The sequence below is a fragment of the Lytechinus pictus genome, chromosome 9 (assembly GCF_037042905.1).
Source record: "Lytechinus pictus isolate F3 Inbred chromosome 9, Lp3.0, whole genome shotgun sequence".
Classification (NCBI taxonomy): domain Eukaryota; kingdom Metazoa; phylum Echinodermata; class Echinoidea; order Temnopleuroida; family Toxopneustidae; genus Lytechinus; species Lytechinus pictus.
Window position 1 is genome coordinate 13,507,450 of NC_087253.1, and position 19,188 is coordinate 13,526,637.

The 19,188-nt window shown below is 39.4% G+C and overlaps 1 protein-coding gene across 1 annotated transcript in view; it reads right to left on the reverse strand.

The window, feature by feature from the left end:
* LOC129267714 (mucin-17-like) overlaps positions 1 to 19,188 on the reverse strand; it is an 81,892-nt gene that overhangs the window by 46,698 nt on the left and 16,006 nt on the right. The window contains exons 10-25 of the mRNA XM_064104730.1: positions 17,618 to 17,869; positions 16,827 to 17,078; positions 15,562 to 15,813; positions 13,789 to 14,040; positions 12,834 to 13,088; positions 11,406 to 11,657; positions 10,334 to 10,582; positions 9,563 to 9,814; positions 8,413 to 8,667; positions 3,774 to 4,025; positions 2,929 to 3,180; positions 2,292 to 2,543; positions 1,551 to 1,802; positions 992 to 1,243; positions 593 to 844; positions 146 to 397 (exon numbers count right to left, since the gene is read on the reverse strand). Coding sequence (XP_063960800.1) covers positions 146 to 397; positions 593 to 844; positions 992 to 1,243; positions 1,551 to 1,802; positions 2,292 to 2,543; positions 2,929 to 3,180; positions 3,774 to 4,025; positions 8,413 to 8,667; positions 9,563 to 9,814; positions 10,334 to 10,582; positions 11,406 to 11,657; positions 12,834 to 13,088; positions 13,789 to 14,040; positions 15,562 to 15,813; positions 16,827 to 17,078; positions 17,618 to 17,869 — 4,035 coding nt within the window. The remainder of the gene's footprint in view (positions 1 to 145; positions 398 to 592; positions 845 to 991; positions 1,244 to 1,550; positions 1,803 to 2,291; positions 2,544 to 2,928; positions 3,181 to 3,773; positions 4,026 to 8,412; positions 8,668 to 9,562; positions 9,815 to 10,333; positions 10,583 to 11,405; positions 11,658 to 12,833; positions 13,089 to 13,788; positions 14,041 to 15,561; positions 15,814 to 16,826; positions 17,079 to 17,617; positions 17,870 to 19,188) is intronic.

Consider the following 19,188-nt stretch of genomic DNA (forward strand, 5'->3'; position numbering starts at 1 on the left):
ATCATAAACTATGAATGAGGGAAATTGTGTATTAGAAATCTGAAGATATGACAAATGACAGACTGTGCAGAAAATATAAAGATCAAAGATTTAAAACAAAAAAGGAAAGAGAAGTGTGCTACAAAACAATACGAGATCTTTTTACCTTCAACAACATTGATAGTTACTGTGCCAGAGGCAGGGTTTCCGGAAGGATCCTGGAAAGTGTAGGTCACAACAGTCTGACCAACAGGGAAAAAGTCTCCGGGCTGATTGGTACGGGATACAAGATTAGCGGTGCCAGAGAGATCAGTAGCAGTAGGTTCAGGGTAATTGACATTGGTACCAGGTTGACCAAGCTCAACGGTCTGGGTGATTACATCGCTAGGTACAGTAATACTTGGTGGAGTAGTGTCAACTAAAAATGAAATGGAACATGTGGATGGCGAAAAGTGAATAACAAAAAGGAAATCATAAACTTTGAATGAGGGAAATTGTGTTTTAGAAATCTGAAGATATGACAAATGACAGACAGTGCAGAAAATATAAAGATCAAAGATTTATTTTAAAAAAAGGAAAGAGAAGTGCTACAAAACAATACAAGATATTTTACCTTCAACAACATTGATAGTGACTGTGCCAGAGGCAGGGTTTCCAGAAGGATCCTGGAAAGTGTAGGTCACAATGGTCTGACCAACAAGGAAAAAGTCACCAGGTTGGTTCGTCCGAGATACAAGATTAGCAACACCAGATATATCAGTTGCAGTAGGTTCAGGGTAATTGACATTGGTACCAGATTGACCAAGTTCAACGGTCTGTGTAATTACACTATTTGGCACAGTGATAACAGGTGGAGTAGTGTCAACTGAAATATAAAGAGATATGCAAATGAAGGTAGATGACAAGATGAAAATCAGAGACAATAACGAATGCAGTGGAAATGAATCAAGATTACAAAAATCAATTTCAAAGAGGAAAAAGTACATGGAATTATGTGAAACAAGACAATTACCTTCATTGACAATGATAGTGACAGTGCCAGAGGCAGGGTTTCCAGAAGGATCCTGGAAAGTGTAGGTCACAACGGTCTGACCAACAGGGAAAAAGTCACCAGGTTGATTGGTACGGGATACAAGATTAGCAGTACCAGACAGGTCAGTAGCAGTTGGTTCGGGGTAAAAGACATTGAGACCCGTTTGACCAAGTTCAACTTCGCGGGTTACGGTACTACTTGGGACGGAAATAGTCGGTGGAGTTGTGTCAACTAAAGGTGTGAAGAGTGCATGAAAATAATGGATAAGTGACAGATCATGTAAATGAAAAAGATTTTTAGTAGAGTTAGGTCAAAGATATTTAGAATTAACTTTATGATGATCAATTAGAATATAATGTGTCAGCTAAGTACATGAATTCAATGACTTATATCACATAAAAGTGAGCTGGAAATGACTCAGAAGAGATCATCATAACGATGTCCTCTTCGGCAATGAAAGTCGATAACAAAGGACAGGCAACTGCCAAAAAGACATTCTGGAGATAGACATTCAACCATTGATGTGCCAAGCATTTACCTTCGACAACATTGATAGTGATAAAGCCGATGGCAGGGTTTCCGGAAGGATCCTGGAAAGTGTAGGTCACAACGGTCTGACCAACAGGGAAAAAGTCACCGGGTTGGTTGGTGCGGGATACAAGATTAGCAACACCAGAGATATCAGTTGCCGTTGGCTCAGGGTAAAACACATTGAGGCCACTTTGACCAAGTTCAACTTCACGGGTGACTGATCTAGTTGGTATGTTTACAGTAGGTGGTGTAGTATCAACTAAAGATGAAAAGAGTGCATGCAAAACATAAGAGATGAAACAATTATGACAAAGAAAAGTGGTCAAGTTAAAGTGAACAAAAGGATTCAAGCAGATGACAAAAGATTGAATGATCAAATGAACAATTGAGATGCAAAACATGAAAGATCAGATGGATAACTGTTTCTGAGCAATAAAACCTTAATTCTGTGTTGTGAAAATTGGTTGTCAGATAAAGATGAATTTCTCACCCATTTCAGAAATTAGCTAGTAACCTCTTGGCATCCACCATGGCAAAATAAGTTTGTTCGATCATTTTCCTTAAATAGAAACCTGTGAGATTGTATATTTCACAGAAATGTATCTGAGTGAATAAATTTTTATTTCTTCATAGTTTACTTGCATAATTGCTCAGAAATGGACAGTAATAAAGAAAAGGTAGAGAAAAAAGGAAAGTGAATAGTTAAATATCAGTTTCGAAAGGCAGAAGTAGAGTGCAGGACTTTTACCTTCAGTAACAATGACCGTGACAGTGCCAGAGGCAGGGTTTCCGGATGGATCCTGGAAAGTGTAGGTCACAATAGTCTGACCAACAGGGAAAAAGTCACCAGGTTGGTTGGTACGGGATACAAGATTAGCAGTGCCAGAGATATCAGTTGCAGTAGGTTCAGGGTAGAAGATGTTGATGCCCGTTTGACCAAGCTCAACTTCACGAGTGACAGTACTACTTGGTACAGAAATAGTCGGTGGAGTAGTGTCGACTAAAGAATGAGTAATGTGTGAAGAAAAGGTTTGAAGTTTACATGAAGACAGATGTTTAAGAGAAGATGAATATTACACAGATTGAAAGATCTACATTTAGGATGTGGCCAGTGCAGCTTGAAACAAATTGAACATACATGAAGGCCTGCAAAACTATGTAGCTATAGGTTGCACACACCTAATTGCATGTTTCTCATTTGGCACAGCCTAATACCTATATTTGTAAATGTATGCATATGATCCCCCATCTGAAACTGGTTCTGTGAATCACAAGTAGACCAAAGTTTGAATGAAACCCAGGTTCAGACAGGTCATGAGGTTTGTAGAAAAACAATGGCAAGTGGAAGAAAGGGACAGAATGATGAAAGAAAAAAGACAGTATACCTTCTACAACATTGATAGTGACTGTGCCAGAGGCAGGGTTTCCAGAGGGGTCCTGGAAAGTGTAGGTCACAACGGTCTGACCAACGGAGAAAAAGTCTCCGGGCTGATTGGTACGGGATACAAGATTTGCAGTGCCAGAGATATCAGTAGCAGTAGGTTCAGGGTAATTAACATTGGTACCCAGTTGACCAAGTTCAACTGTCTGCGTGATTACACTATTTGGTACAGTGATAGCAGGTGGAGTAGTGTCAACTATAAAATACAAAGGGTGTAGATGAAAGAATTACTATGTGGAATAGTGTCAACCAAAATGAAATAGGACATGCAGATAGTGATAAGTAAATGATAATAAAATGGAAAGCATAAAATTGTAAAGACGACAAATGTGTATTAAAAATTTGAAGAGATGAAAGATCTGAAAGATATAGCTTTGCTGTATTTTTAAGCTCAAAGTAACTTCAGCCAAGGTCTACGCCTGTCCAAAAATTGTAAAAGGTAAAGCATTTATCAAAAATTTTGTGTTTACATGGTTTGTTTCATTATGGTAATTGTACTCTTTCAACTTGCTTCGATAGTACAGTTACCATTAGGAAAAAGAATATGTTTGAGTCACAGATGTGCTCTAAAGATTTTGTGCAACATTTAAGGGATCTGTTGTTGATCAACCTCTTTAAAACATATTATAAATTGAATAAGAGTTCGGTTTATAGAGAAAGAATGACACACTGTGGAAAGGTAAAAAAGGAAAGAGGACACCAAGACTTGGAAATTAATCATTGAAAATGAGAAAATAAAATCATATCTGATACAGCAAATGGAAAATGGCATGAAATGTGAATGGATACCTTCTACAACATTGATAGTGACTGTGCCAGAGGCAGGGTTTCCAGAAGGATCCTGGAAAGTGTAGGTCACAATAGTCTGACCAACAGAGAAAAAGTCACCAGGTTGGTTCGTCCGGGATACAAGAATTGCAGTGCCGGAGAGATCAGTTGCCGTAGGTTCAGGGTAGTTAACTATGGTACCCGGTTGACCAAGTTCAACGGTCTGGGTGATTACATCGCTAGGTACAGTAATAGTCGGTGGAGAAGTATCAACTAAAGATAGAGCATGCACAGAAAAGGTGAAAGGGTTACTATTTGGAATGTCACGCTTCCATCTCGTTTATAGATAAGAGTCTAAACTAAAACAACAGAATGAATACAATTATTAAGTTAGAATGAATGAAAATTAGGCAGGTACATTATTATTTGACATTACACAAACTTTTTATTAGATTTGGACACTACAAAATGTGAGATTAAGACACTTTTGAGTAAAAGAGAATGAAAATTTTGAAACAATGGTGAATGATGAGATGTGTGAAAACAAGTCTACAATTAATACAGGACGTGTAAAAATTATGTTGTCACTAACAATCATGGCCACTAATGGGGTGAGTATACCTTGCTCAACAATGACAACGAAAGTAGCAGTAGCGGGATTCCCAGAAGCATCTTGGAATGTGTAGGTCACAACGGTACGACCAACGGGGAATACATCTCCCGGTTGATGGGAGCGGAATACAAGGTTTGCGGTGCCGGAGAGATCGGTCGCCGTGGGTTCGGGGAAAAATACCACGGTACCCGAGCTACCGATTTCAACCGTCTGGGTGACTTCAGGCATTGGTACCGTAATGACTGGTGGGGTTACGTCCACTATTAAAGAAGACATTAGGCATGCAATGGTTTAGCTTAGAGAAGAGCACACTATTCTAGATAGTAACTGCAAGAAACAATATTAATAGTACACTGTATGAAAGGCTGTCTGATTTTACCTTCCACGACATCAATAGTACCATTGTCGGTGGCTATATTTCTAAATGCCTCTTCAAAAGTGTAGGTCACAATGGTCTGACCAACGGGATAAAAGTCACCAGGTTGGTCGGTAAGTGATAGAAGATGAGCAGTGCCGGAGTTATTCGTTGCGGTCGGTTGAAGGTAACAGAGTGTGAGACCCGCTCTACCGAGTCCGACTTGGCGGGTGATTGTGCTAGTTGGCACAGTTATTGTCAAGTATGAGAGTGATGAGAATAACAAAAAAGTGAGATGGTGACAAGCTGACAAGATGAAAATGTGTTATCATGAATAATTACTGACTGAGAAGTTTCTCAACATAGTTCCTTCAAGAGACTCATATTGCCCTGCTGAGCAATGTAAGACTACTTTAGGAAATATGTGTGGTATCTTCCCAAAGACCAGTCAATATTATATGAATATTACCTTTTTTTCTGGGAAATAGAATGAAATATTATATACTGCAGTCATTGTATATTGCAGTAATTACATCACAAAATGAAACAATTACCTGACAATATAACAAAATAATACATGAGGCAGGTTGAATTTATGATCTATGGTCTATGCGAAGGCTAAGTATAAGTGAATGCAATCAGATAATGTTATTCTATTCATATGTAGGAGGAATATACAAGTATAATTGTTATTGTATGTCAATCAAATAATGTACATAAATAAAATCATAAATTGGCAAACATAAAATCAGAAATAAAAACTCACTGCAAACAAAACTGTGCGAACTATTAAAGAGTTATTTTCATGCAAATGCACACACACAAAATGAATAGAAACAAAACAAAATAATTGACAGATAAATAATTGGAAATGCAGGTGTGTTTTGTTGATTATATTATAAAACATAACAAATAATGATAAACATGCAAGGATAAAGAAGTTGGTAGTGGGTAAGCTTCCAAACCGATCTTGGAATATGTGCCGACGCAGTGTATTGCATTGCGCAAGAGCTTTAAGATGAAGGTAGCATTCACTTACCGATTCTTGCAATTTTTCTGGTCGCAATATTTTCCGGTTTTACGTACATGTATTCAAAAATCAATTTTTACATATATATTTTTTTTTAAACAAATGGTTGATATTACAATAGGTTACGTAGTAAAGTGGTTTTCCCAATTGGCCGTGCAACTATTTACAACTGATGATATTATTACCAAATCGTCACAAACGGTCGCACGTCTAATTGTGAAATCCGCTCAAAACGCTCAACCATGGAGAAAAGTTGTATGTCTTGTTCAACACAATGGCATAAAATCATAGGTCAACTCATATAACACATCTAGGCCCCATCTTACAAAGAGTTATGATTGATCCGATCAATCGCAACTATGGACGGCCAGCAACATCAACATTCATTTTGCATGTTTGTTCAAAATGTTTTCTAGCTATGATGTATATTCATGCATTCATTGTTTTCTTGAAAATTCACTGCACTTCTCTTTGTTTACAAAGCACATTGTGCGAATTTCCTGTAGAAAAAATTATGACACTGATGGATTTCCATAGAGTTACAATTGATTGGATCAATCGGAACTCTTTGTAAGACGGGGCCCAGATCAATAAATTCATGGGTTGAAATGTACATAATAGCAAAAGCTTTTATTCGCAGGGAGGATGGGAACTGTAAACAAGATTTTTTTCTTTCTTTTTTTTCCCCCCTTCAATTTCTGGAGTTGAAGTTTCTTGTTGAACATGGGTCACTAACATGCAAAACGCTCATAAATCAAAATCGCTTGATCGCAGATATTAAGGTTATAGGGGCCATGGAAACACCAGTAATTGATTGATATAACAGTGGATTCATAAGCCTGTATTCTGAAAACTGGTTTAATCATTCTCACCTGCGCTATCAGATTATCATACTCGTTGCCCGCCACGGAAATAATGCCTCCTGTGCCATTTTAGTTTCAAAGTGTGACCTTAAGAGAGGTTTTGCATGGACTATGCCAATTCAATTCTCGCTACCCCAAATAGCGATTTCGCCGAGATCCGGGAAAATCCCTGTAACGCGCATTGCATTATGGGATAGCTTTTCGGTATTACAACTTCCTGATCGGAAGTCCAATGCACTGTTTTGCCATTCAGATCAACAGTGCCGTCATGCACAACAACACAACGTCGCTTTCGCTCGGAAAGTTCGTGATCACAACCCTCTCTTTCACATTTTCACTTGAAATATATTTTTTATTTCTATTTATAATTCAAATGGAATCAAAACTGACCAAATTAGATAAAAAGTATTATAATCTGTACATATTACGCTGATTGGCATCGATTTCAGCGTGGTGGAAAACTCAGTATCGCGAACCTCGCGCGAGCATAACTCTGAACCGGAAGTGGTGATGACGACCCGACGAAGTGAAAATTATCTCGTCTCGCGCATTATGAGATTTTTGTTCCTATTTGGGGTAGCGAGAATTGACAACATCTTTTGATTGGTTTACGTTGAAGAAACATTTTGTGTGTACACAGTACAAAGCAATGCACACATCACTATTGTGTGTGTATGTATGTATGTATGTATGTAAAATAGACTTAATGAACTCTGTGTGTATTGTGAATAGAATGTGAATTCAGTCACACTTGGCATTCCGCTGGATGTGACTCTTGTTCAACAAAGTGGGCAAAAGTTAAGACTATAAGCCAAAGAGGTCAAAACCATCACGCTGGAGTTTTTCATACATACAAGACTCCCTTCTAAAGTTTAACAGTGAATAATTTATTCAATTGCAGTTAACATTTTTATCAGGCGATGATGAAAAAGTTTAAAGATGAAAAGTTTGGAGAGTCAACTAGACTAATAATCTAAGCTGCGTTTACGGTCGGTGATTGGTGCCACTGTTGGCTTTGAATTATTACACCAGTTTACATCAAACTAGAATCCAGAATACAGGCCGATGTGATAAAAGAGATCTATAGCATAAGACAGATTCCCCTTTGGTTTTACCACATGGTACTAGTACTGAATATGCATTAAAAAAGGGTATTAAAGGGCGGGATACTCTAGATGTATACATACTTTTATGATTAGGAGACATTGTTAAGTTCACCAGCGAAGAATGTAGAGAGTACTGGAGTGTGACACAACGTTGATCGAGTTGTCAAGGATCGCAAGATCCAGTCGTCTCACTAATGACATGAATTAAATTGTATCTCATTTGTGATCATGGGAATGTGACCGATTCAAATTTTTGAGCAAATAGATGGTTATGAAGATTTTTGGGTGACAATGCCAAATTTCATTTGTCACCTCTTCACATTAAATTTGTATGCATAATGTTGCTGATCTTTGCCGCCTGGCTCTGTCGCACAATGTCTGGAAAAGCGTCAAGACATCCACAATCCAGTATTCTTTACAGAATCAAATTGATGAAGTTAGGCTGCACCATACAGTCCATAACATGAAGCCACTAGCATCACGCAACATGGCGGTGATAGGGCGCTACGTCCGGCATGCGGCAAGGAACAAGCCTTGCTACAGACCGTTTTTGCAACTCAAACGCGGCCGCACCCATGACACTGTACCAACGCAAGAATCAGCAATGGTGTCATTACGATGGTACTTTTTTAGGGGCACCAACCGCAAATTCTACGGCCACGTTGAGTTTGCGAAAACAGCCTCGTATCTTACCAGCGATGACGGTGATGGAGAAAGTGCAGGAAGTGTCAGTGAGTCCGCTGTTGTCGGTGACGGTGTAGGTGACCTGCCTGGTCTCACCGGCACTGATGAACGACCCGGACTGGATGTTGGAGACGACGGACGCAATGCCAGATACATCTGTCGCTTGAGGTGGGTTAAAGGTCACGATAGTTCCCGGGATACCAAGTTCGACAGTTTCGAAAATGTTAGATGGGCAGTCGGTTACAGTGGGTGGAATAGTATCCTCTAAAGAGCAGCAATAGATAAAACAATGTTTGTTGAAGAAGGGGATGTTTTCTTTAGTAATTTACCCAGTGGTGAACAAGGGAAAATACTTTAGAGAGTAAGCAATATATTTCATCCGAGGCAGATACATATGCCTGACTTTTCTTAATGGAATAGTGGCTCTGGTCACGTTACTAAAGACCAACTAACACTCCCTTGGGAAAAAATCATTTAACGGCCAATTTATACAGCAATGGGGCTAGAAAATTATTAACATTCAGTTTGCATTGAATTAGAATCCTGCTTATTAACTCGAGTTCATTGGTACAAGCATTCCCAGAGATCCCATTACATAATTTAAATTTCCCAATAGCCATTCTATATACTATATTGCACCATATAGTAGCTTCAAGTTCCAGAAAGATGAAGGATATTTTCTAACACTTCTAAATTAAAATTAAAAGGTAAAAAGAAATAAGGGATAGATAATATAAAAAGAAAAGCCACCGTAAGATTCACCAAAAATGTATATTAGGACAAGTTGGACAATAGCTCTCAGCTGACACCAGTGATAGTCGTTTACAAAATGGCAGTACTTTTGCATATATATATGCTGCTTGAAAATTACAATGATAAAATTTAGATATAACACTGTCTACCTAGCTGAAATGAATTTATAACTACAAACTTCAATCTCAAGACATTGAGACCTCAAACATCAGACCCTCACGATATCAAGAACTTACATGTATGGCCTCAAAGACCTGAAAACCTCAAGATCTCAAGAATATGAGAACTCGAGAACTAAAAAACTTGAGATCCTGAGACCTCAAGAACTTGAGAAAATTTATGAAACATGGTATCACTGAAGTGGTCAATGCTTCATTTTTAGAGAAGCAAGATGAGTAGCACTCACGGGTAGTGACGGTCACTGTGAAAGTACACGCTGGAGCATTGTTACCACTGGCATCAGAGAAAAAGTAGGACACCACGGTAGAGCCAAGCGGAAAGTTCTGTCCAGGGGTATGGGATCGTGAAACGAGGGAAGCCGTGCCGGAGATATCGGTGGCAGTGGGCTCAGTGTACACCACGGCGAGGCTGGTGGTTCCAAGTTCCACAACACGGACGACATCGCTCACACAGTTTACTGTTGGCGGCGTTGTATCAACTGTGGATCAAAAGATGAAAGGGATATGATATTGAGTGATATCTTTCCTGTATTGGGGCATGTAGTAAAATAAAAAAGAAATAGATAGCGAGGGATACACCAATGGGATGTTGGGTGACATTGCTGTAGCAGTTCACTGCTGGTATCAGGTGTGAGTGAAAAGGCCACAAAGGATAGACGCTAAAGAATATTCATGCATCATTCATGTATTGAATGGCATTGCTCAAGCAGTACACTCTTGGTGGTGTTACAAGGAAATATCCGTTGATCACCCATGTATTGGACTGCATTGCGTATAAAGGTCACAGTAAGCTGTATACCCATTTGCCTTTTGGGATCAGAAAGCTTCTTGAACAAAGTCTACGGAAATTACATTGATTCAGTAGTCAACCGGTCAAAGCATTTGCATTTGGTTGGTAATCATCTTCTGTTTTATACACTCATATGCCATTTATCCAAGATGGTAATTGGTATCCTCTAGAGAACAAAAATACCAATGAAAAATGTGATATTACTTACCTGTATTCACAGAAATGGTGAAAACACAAGGATCAGCAATATTACCAGCGTTGTCCCCAAAGATGTAGGTAACCGTGGTCAGGCCAACTGGGAAGCTATCACCTGGCTGGACAGTCCTGGAGATCAGGGTAGCCTGGCCAACATCAGATGCTGTAGGTTCACTGTAGAAGACCTGAGCACTGGTGGTGCCCAACTCTACGGTGCGGATGACGTCATTGATGCAGTTCACCGTTGGTGGGGTGCTATCCTCTGTTTCAAGGAAGTTAAGAATGGTTAGAACGTGAAGTGAGAGTCTATCCACATTTACAAGTCATAGTGAACAAGTCAAGAGCAGAAATTCTTAAAATTCAAATTTTAAATTCAACAAGTATACCAAAGCAAATATTACGGGACTTTCGCTTTGGACGATGGGTGCTTCTACAATGGTTGACAGCGATATATATATTCTGTCGGGGATGACATTGTTTCTGTCCTGCAATTAATGATTATAATTTTTATAACACAGCTGTAAGAACTGGAAGAGAGACAAAAACCTCATAATTAACGCTTGCGCAGATGGTTCAATCATCAAATATCACCGTCGTAGAAGTACCCATCATGCAAAATGAAAGCTCCTTATTGTTACAAAGAATACAACAGTCATGGATTCATTATAATTATATAGTTTTCATTTTAACCAAGTTGACTACTGAATTCTCTCTGCTCTTCTACTTCAACAGCAACACCTGTCCTTACATATTTTGGATTTAGTGATAGAAACCTGTGTTTAACTGATGTTAGATTATTTCTACAAAGACCATACACCAAATATACCATTCGTTCCCAGTGATATCTAGATTTAGTAACACCTGGTTTACCACACTTACAGACTGCTGATACCAAATCTGTGGTCGCTACTAAAAAAAATAAGAACAAAATAAGTTCATACTTGCTCTCACAAGACCCCTGAGATGTATACATCACGGGATGCAATAGCGACAGAAGATTACATATATCATATCTGTGTAAAAGAACAAATCAATTCAAACAGGTATGACCTTATCAAGGTCATTGAATTAGAAACAAGACTAACGGGCTGTGATAGTGATTGTGAAGGAACAGTCTTCTGCGACGTTCCCGGAGTTGTCCGCGAAGATGTAGGTCACCGTTGTGGTTCCGATCGGGAAGGAATCTCCTGGGGCGGCTGTCCTGCTCACGAGGTTGGCCTGGCCGGAGATATCACTGGCTGTAGGTTCCGTGAACACAACCTCTGCAGAGTTTGTACCAAGCTCTACAGTCTGGAAGATATTGTTGGTACACACCACAGTAGGAGGGGTGGTGTCAACTGAAATAGAAGGGGAAAGGCAGAATGCAAATAAAAACTTTAGAATAACCAGATTGATTTATCGATTACTTGATTGAGGTTTAACAACACTACCAACACCATGTGTCATATACAGTGGTGCTCAAATTTTAGAGAACTCCACCAGAACATGGACATATTTTAAGTCTTCAAATTCTGCAATGTTTGAGATATTTAAATGTTGAAGTCAGGTGATAACATTCAAGAAAGTTTGTTTCTCTGGACTCACAGAGCATTATTGTGTTGTTGTCTACATTCAACACTCGGCATGAAGGAGTGGATTTGGGGGTACGATTTACTAGCTTTTGAGCACAACTGCATATGTCTGAATATTAATCTGTAATGTAATGTTATGTTAAATCATTGTATGATTTTTTTTCTTAATGTTATTTACATGATAAATGGTTTGAGTTACAAACTAGATGGAGGAAATAAAAAGTGTTAACGACTTCATCAGGTAAAAATTTCCTACTCTTTTCGAAAAGGGAGGTAAGTTCTTAAACATGCAAATGATAAGGATCTCCCTTACATGGGACCTCCAAAAGACTAAACAATTTGAAGTCCTGTTTTATAGGGCTAGCATTATAAGAAGCCTAGCATGCCAACACTTTGTTTACACTCTATATTCTATATGTTCATTGCATACCCTTAGTGAGGAAGAAAACTATCATAGAGTCCCTTCCGAGACACTCTTAATTATTTTTGTTTTGGTATCAGGGGCCCGTTTCATAAAGAGTTGCAACTGTTGTAACTTTGCCATTATGGCAACTACCATGGCAACAGGGCTCAGTAGCCAATCAAAATCAAGGTTACCATGGTAGCTGCCATAATGGCAAAGTTACAACAGTTGCAACTCTTTATGAAACGGGCCCCTGATGGGTTGATGAACCGAACTTCAACTGCAAAAGATTTGTACAACATATGACTATCTATAGTTAAACCAAAGAAATAGACTTATTGATAAAGCATCTCTTCAGAATTTCAGGGGAGCATTTCACAAAAATTTTCTTCAGTGACTTCCACTTATTAATTTGCTCTCAGCCGATCAGATGCAAGGATTGGCAGTAGCTTATAGCATCTGCCAGTGAAAATCACTGACAAAAACCATTCATGAAACACTCCCCAGGTCAGAACGTCTGAACTGAAACTGGGCATTACCTGAGAAGACGGTGACGGTGAATGTACAGGAGTTATCAGTGAGGCCGCTGTTATCGGTCGCAACGTACAGAATGGTTTCCGTCTCTCCGACATTGAAGAAGGAGCCAGGTTGGATGTTGCTTTCGATCGTAGCGATACCTGCAGCATCGCTGGCTGTGGGCACGGTCCAGCTGATGACAGTTCCTGGTATACCAAGTTCCACTGACTGCACGATGTTGGTTGGGCAACTTGTGAACATTGGTGTCATGGTGTCAACTGAAAATGGAACAAAATGAATTAATTTCTTCTCTCTTCTTCAATATCATATTTTTCCTTCTAGCTTCTTGAAATAAAGATGTGTCAGTTACACATTTTCCACTTAAGTTCTGCATCCTTTATTTGAAAGAGTGGTGACATATGCAACTGAATATTCTGGACCGAACTGTCTAAGGTAGGATTATGCAATGAAAATGTACCAGTATGCTACTTTACAATGTATTTCATATTGTTCAGAACATTCTCAAACTGAGGGCAATAAAGGACCTTTACAAATGTTAGAGCCGAGTTTTTCCCGCAGGAATTAAGCAAGTGCTTTTTATCACTTATCCTCACATTTCATCTAAGAAAAGTCAATGAGGCTGTGCGGGAAGCTGCATAATGCCTTTATAGCAAGTGGGATTCCTGCAAAAAAAAAATCTGCACAACTTTCCTACAGTCTGTTTGTTTTATCCACGATGAAATACGAGAATTAGCGATAAAAGACAACTGTAATCCTGATTATAAATGAGTTAGGTGCTGATTCTTGACATTGCAAAATAAATCAATAATTTGATTCAATGTTCCAGTCACAACAACAAACCAACTTGCAACAGACCAATGGTATGTCATTACTAATACCATTGTAGCTTTATAGGTCGGTCTGGAGTCAGTTTTGCCGGGAAGATTGTGGCACAATAGGTTAATAAACGTCCCTTACCAGTTCCGACAGTGATGGTGAAAACACAAGGCAGTGCGTTATTGCCACTCTGGTCGCTGAAGACATAGGTCACGGTGGTTGATCCTAGAGGAAAGGAATCTCCTGGAGCACTTGACCTGGACACCAGGAAGGCAGTTCCAGAGACGTCTGTAGCGGTTGGCTCTGCGTAGTTCAAGACAACACTGGTCGCTCCAAGCTCAACAGTCTGTACGATGTTGCTGACGCAGTTGACCGTTGGTGGAGTGGTGTCAACTGCAGGAATATCAAAAGGAAAGCATATCAAGTCATGTCTGGTTAAGACACTACATGCATAGAAGGACCACCCCTCTATAAAGATCAAAAGTTAGGTTTTCCTTGAATATTATTCCCAATTTTATACACATACTCCAGGAACTTGGCCATAGAGACCAGCTGCTCATAAAGACCATTTCCTTGTTTCCTTTTGGGTAGAATTTATTGACAGGTACATCAATTCAGTCATAGTGGTATCTGGGATATAGCTGCTAGCCCAGTGCCTACTGATCCAATGCATAAATCAGATAGGAACACTATTTCATTAATCAACAGGTAAAAATTTGAATACTGAATGAGCCCAATGTGTTAAAAAATTACCTTTATGTTAACCCTAATTCTCCCCGGGGGGGGGGGGCCATAATGGCCCCCCCCCTTGACAATTTTCGCGATATATCTGCTGCGCAAATTTTTTTGACCTCGCCGCTCACTGACTTTTTACTTTCAAGTCTCGCGCAAATTTTGAGACCAAATTTGTGACGCCCGGGTACACGGTTACGACATTACGCAACATTATGTAAGTGCATGTCAGACCCAAAATTGCTCATAAACGTGATTTCATGTACAAATCCAATGCAAATTGTGTATTTAGCCAAAATTCATAAATGTATCATTATTTCTACTTTTACTGATTAAACTGAATTAATTTTGCCTTGTTTATGATCAGAACTAAGTCTGGAATGATTTCCATTGAAAAAACAATAAAAAACAAAAAGTAAAAAAACAAAGAAATACATAAGAAATTCATAAAACAATAAAATACATAAGAAATTGATTTCCGAACCGAATTTTTTTTAATTGCGATTGTTAAGATTGCTACAAAGAATTTTTTTACCAAAAATTAGCATTCTAGGAGCTTTATTTAGTGAATTATAGCAAAAAGTATGATTTATGCATAAATTAGCATAATTAATTCATATAAAATAAAATCTCATTACTTTGGAAAATTTTACCATACAGCCTTGTAGATTACATCGCACACTACCAGTGTGCAAATGTTTGCGTCGCTCGCGCAATCGGCGGCCGAGATCTTAAGGGGGGCCATAATGGCCCCCCCCCCCCCCCCACCCGGGATTGACAAGAATCAAAATACCCCGGGAGATTGAGGGTTAACTTTGCCATCCACTGGTAGGCATGGAGTCCTCGACTTTGACTGGATGTTGAGCTTTTGCAACCGACCGTAGTATTTACCATTTGATGACAAAATTAACGCAACAGCAATTTTTATACATGTCCCCAAAACATAGCTGAAGGAACCTTGACATTTGCCTCCACTGACATTAAAAGACTAACCCTTTAGGACATGGGCAAGACTAACATAATTTCCCTGCATGAGACCCCAGGAACATTACCCAAGAGAACTTGACACTTGCCACAATGGACATTGGCAAGACCAATCCTTCAGGACAAGGGCAAATAAACCCTGCAACATAGGCACAAGACTTAATAACTATTCAATAAAATTTACTGATAAGGACTAACCTGTACTGATGATCACATTGAAGGTGCAAGCCGGTGCTTGGTTTCCTGCTGCGTCACTGAAGATGTAGGTGACTGTCGTAATGCCGACAGGGAAGGTGTCTCCTGGGGCTGCTGTGCGTGTTACCAGGTTGGCCGATCCAGAGATATCAAAGGCTGTAGGCTCTGCGAAGAATACCTGGGTGCTGGTCGAACCAAGCTCAACCGTCTGGGTGACATCATTGACGCAGTTTACGGTGGGAGGTGTGTTATCACCTGCAGAGGAGAAGGGTGGAAAATTGTTTAGACTAAGGAACTTGGTATCCTTCTACATACCTTACATAATTCAATAGTGTCAGTAACACTCAGTGACAAAACATTCTGGCCCTCTATTTGAAATGAGGTAGTTTTGTTTATTACTCCACTAGAGATTGACAATGACCTACATTTCGATGGCTTTAGTTTGAGACCCAGACTGGAGACATGAGAAGTCAGAGTATTCATGATTCGCTGGTGAGACCTACTGTTAGAAGTCAATAGGCAGAAATCATCAGCGAAAAAAGTAGTCACATATTTACTTTCAGACAACGTATAACACAATAATTTAAACACTCAAGGTTAATGACTTTGGAAGAAGTGGTGAGTGCATTAATTTTTCCAGAGAAAGAAACTGTCTTGTCTGAGCTTCAAGGTAGCATTAAACAGTACTTATGCAGAGCTTCTATACCAAATACCTTACAAATCCCTTGTTAAACATGGTTTACTCTTGTGCTCATTGGCACAGCTTACATAGAAGCTACCAAACCAGCCAATTATCATAGCAAATAAATAACTTAATGGCATTCATGTCAGTTTTCGTGGGAAACAGACACCATCCAGATGCCGATCCACCAGGGTGGAACAACGTTTATGACCAACGGTATTATGTAGGGCCTCTGGAAATTGCCTTGTATGGTAAACTCATCGCATTTTTTCCATGGCCTGACTGTTGTCCCAGGCAAAGCAGGCTTGGAGGAAGGATTACTTGCTGATACATCGAATTAGTTTCCCCAAAAAAAATAGAAGTCACTATGACATATTATTTCCCATGCTTTTCACAAGTTTTGGGCCCCATTGCATAAAACTTACCATTGTGGTAACTTTGCTGATCAACAGCCAATCAAAATTAAGGATGCCATGCAAGTAACCATTGCATGGCAAAGTTACCATAATGGTAACTTTTATGCAAGGGGGCCCAGGGGTTAGCAAATAATAGCTTCTCATGATAGCCGACTTTAAACGACACCTACTTGCTGTAACGGTCACAGTGAATGAACAGGGATCAGCTTCGTTGTTAGAGTTATCACTGAAGATATAAGTCACAGTGGTTGTTCCTAGAGGGAAAGCATCCCCCGGTGCGGCCGTCTGGCTCACCAGATTAACCTGTCCAGAAATGTCAAAGGCAGTTGGCTCAGTGAACTGGACAACGGCGCTGGTGGTACCAAGTTCCACTTCCTGGACAACATTGTTGACACAGTTGACAATAGGTGGGGTGGTGTCAACTGGAGAAGATAAAAATGAAGATTGAAAATATTAGATTAAATATCATGGTAAATTCAACTTAAAGACATCCCTAACAACATGGGCATTCAGGAGTGTGGGTTAGTAAGGGTGTGTCTGAGTTTTAACAGACATCTCTCCATCAAATTTGATTATTTACATCTGGGACTGGCATTTAACATCACCATCCAAATGACGTGACCAGGGTTCGAAACTCAAAACCTCTGCATCAATTTGTGACTTGCCCAATGTCGATTGGATTACAGGCCCATGCCACAATACCCAGTTTGGGGTTTTAGTAAAGGTGACATGTTTCATGAAATCACATTTTCAGGACTATCCTTTGCCAACTTTGGTCTGTGGGCCAAGTGGGCCTGCTCGGAGAACAGTTTCTGAAACTGATGTGGCTAAAAACGTCATAATATGACATTATCATTATTATTATTAAAGTTGCCCGAGAGTTTAGAGTAGTGGGGCACCTCGTTCACATTCAACTCAGCCAATAAAGCATTCATGGACAGAACAAACTGACGATACTTACTGGCAATGACGGTCACGGTGAATGTGGCCCTTGCATCGTTGCCCGCAGCATCAACAAAGACATACTCCACGTCGGTGGTTCCGACGGGGAAGAGATCACCAGGTTGGGCAGTTCGGCTCACCAAGAAGGCCGTCCCGGAGTTATCAGTGGCGGTAGGCTCAGGGTAGTCCACAGAGAGACGGCTGATCCCCAGCTCTACAGTCCGTACAATGTTCCCTCCGGGGACTGTGATGGTAGGTGGGATGGTGTCGACTGAAACAAATTTATCACCATTTGTTGATTGAACGCTGAATTTGTTTTTTCAAAACATGAAATGAATTCATTGTACACCACAACATGAAATGCTGTACCCAAACAGATGAAATTAAATGAAATTAACGCAAATAAGGAGAAAAATAATGATACAGCTGCTCTCAGGGTGGCAGGGATTAAATTAATCTAAGGCATTGGTCATGGGTGTCCTTTTGACAGGCCATGATGCCCCTATCATCAGCCATGGAGATTCATTGTGTCCCTTTTTATTGCCCGAAACAATATTGAAATTTAAGACCTCGGGTCGACTCTATTCGTAATTGTCAAGTACATCAAAACAACCGATTTAAAAAGGAGAACGTTACTTAGAAGAAAAGATCCGGACCCATCATGAAATACTTGCAAATCTACTTTTTTTTTTATTAATCATGGATGTAATTAATTGCATCAAGTTAAAGATAATTACTGATTCTTCTTGTATAATTGGGATCTGACCAGGGGCGGATCCAGGATTTTTCGAAAGGGGGGGGGGCATTTTCCGAGGAAAAATTAAAGGTTTTCACTTTTAAAAGGGGGGGCACACTTCTGTTTTGTCTGCATTGTGCCTCACAATAAAAGGGGGCACTGGCCGGCTGTGCCCCCCCCCCCTGGATCTGCCAGTGGCTCTAACATTAGATTCTCAGCTAAATTATGGTATTGACTTATATTTAACTAATTTTAGACTTAATTTGGCCTACAAAATTTCATATAGATGACAATATAAGCTATCATTCTGTATCAACGATATTCAAGCAACGATGTGTTTTCTATGTGTAAGCTAGATGTAATCAACAATTAAGTATGATAATTAGCTATTCATCAGTATTTTTATTTGTACTGGCTTCAAGGCCGTAAAAAGATGACTGTAAAGAAAGCTACATTTACAATAGTTTCTATTTCTGATTCATGCTCAATTGGTGGGCTTTCAGTCTACATTAAACAGGTGGCAGTAATAAACTATCTCTACAGTTTAAATAACAGGTGTATTATCATTTTAATATGGAATTCCTGGTTCTATACTCCTATTAAAGTATCATAAACATAATTTTCACGTGTAAACAATGAGCATTTGTAAGGGGTGATCTCTACAAGTGAAATCTATGAAATGGTCTGATATCATGCACAGTTATTTCAGTAAATATTTCTTTTTTGTGTGTACTGCTAAGCTACAACACAAACTAAATCTTGGTGCTTATATTGGGGTGGTATCTATAATAAAATAGTTGGTGACATATCTTTAAAAATACATCTACATACGGTTGTTCATTTATTACACGTAG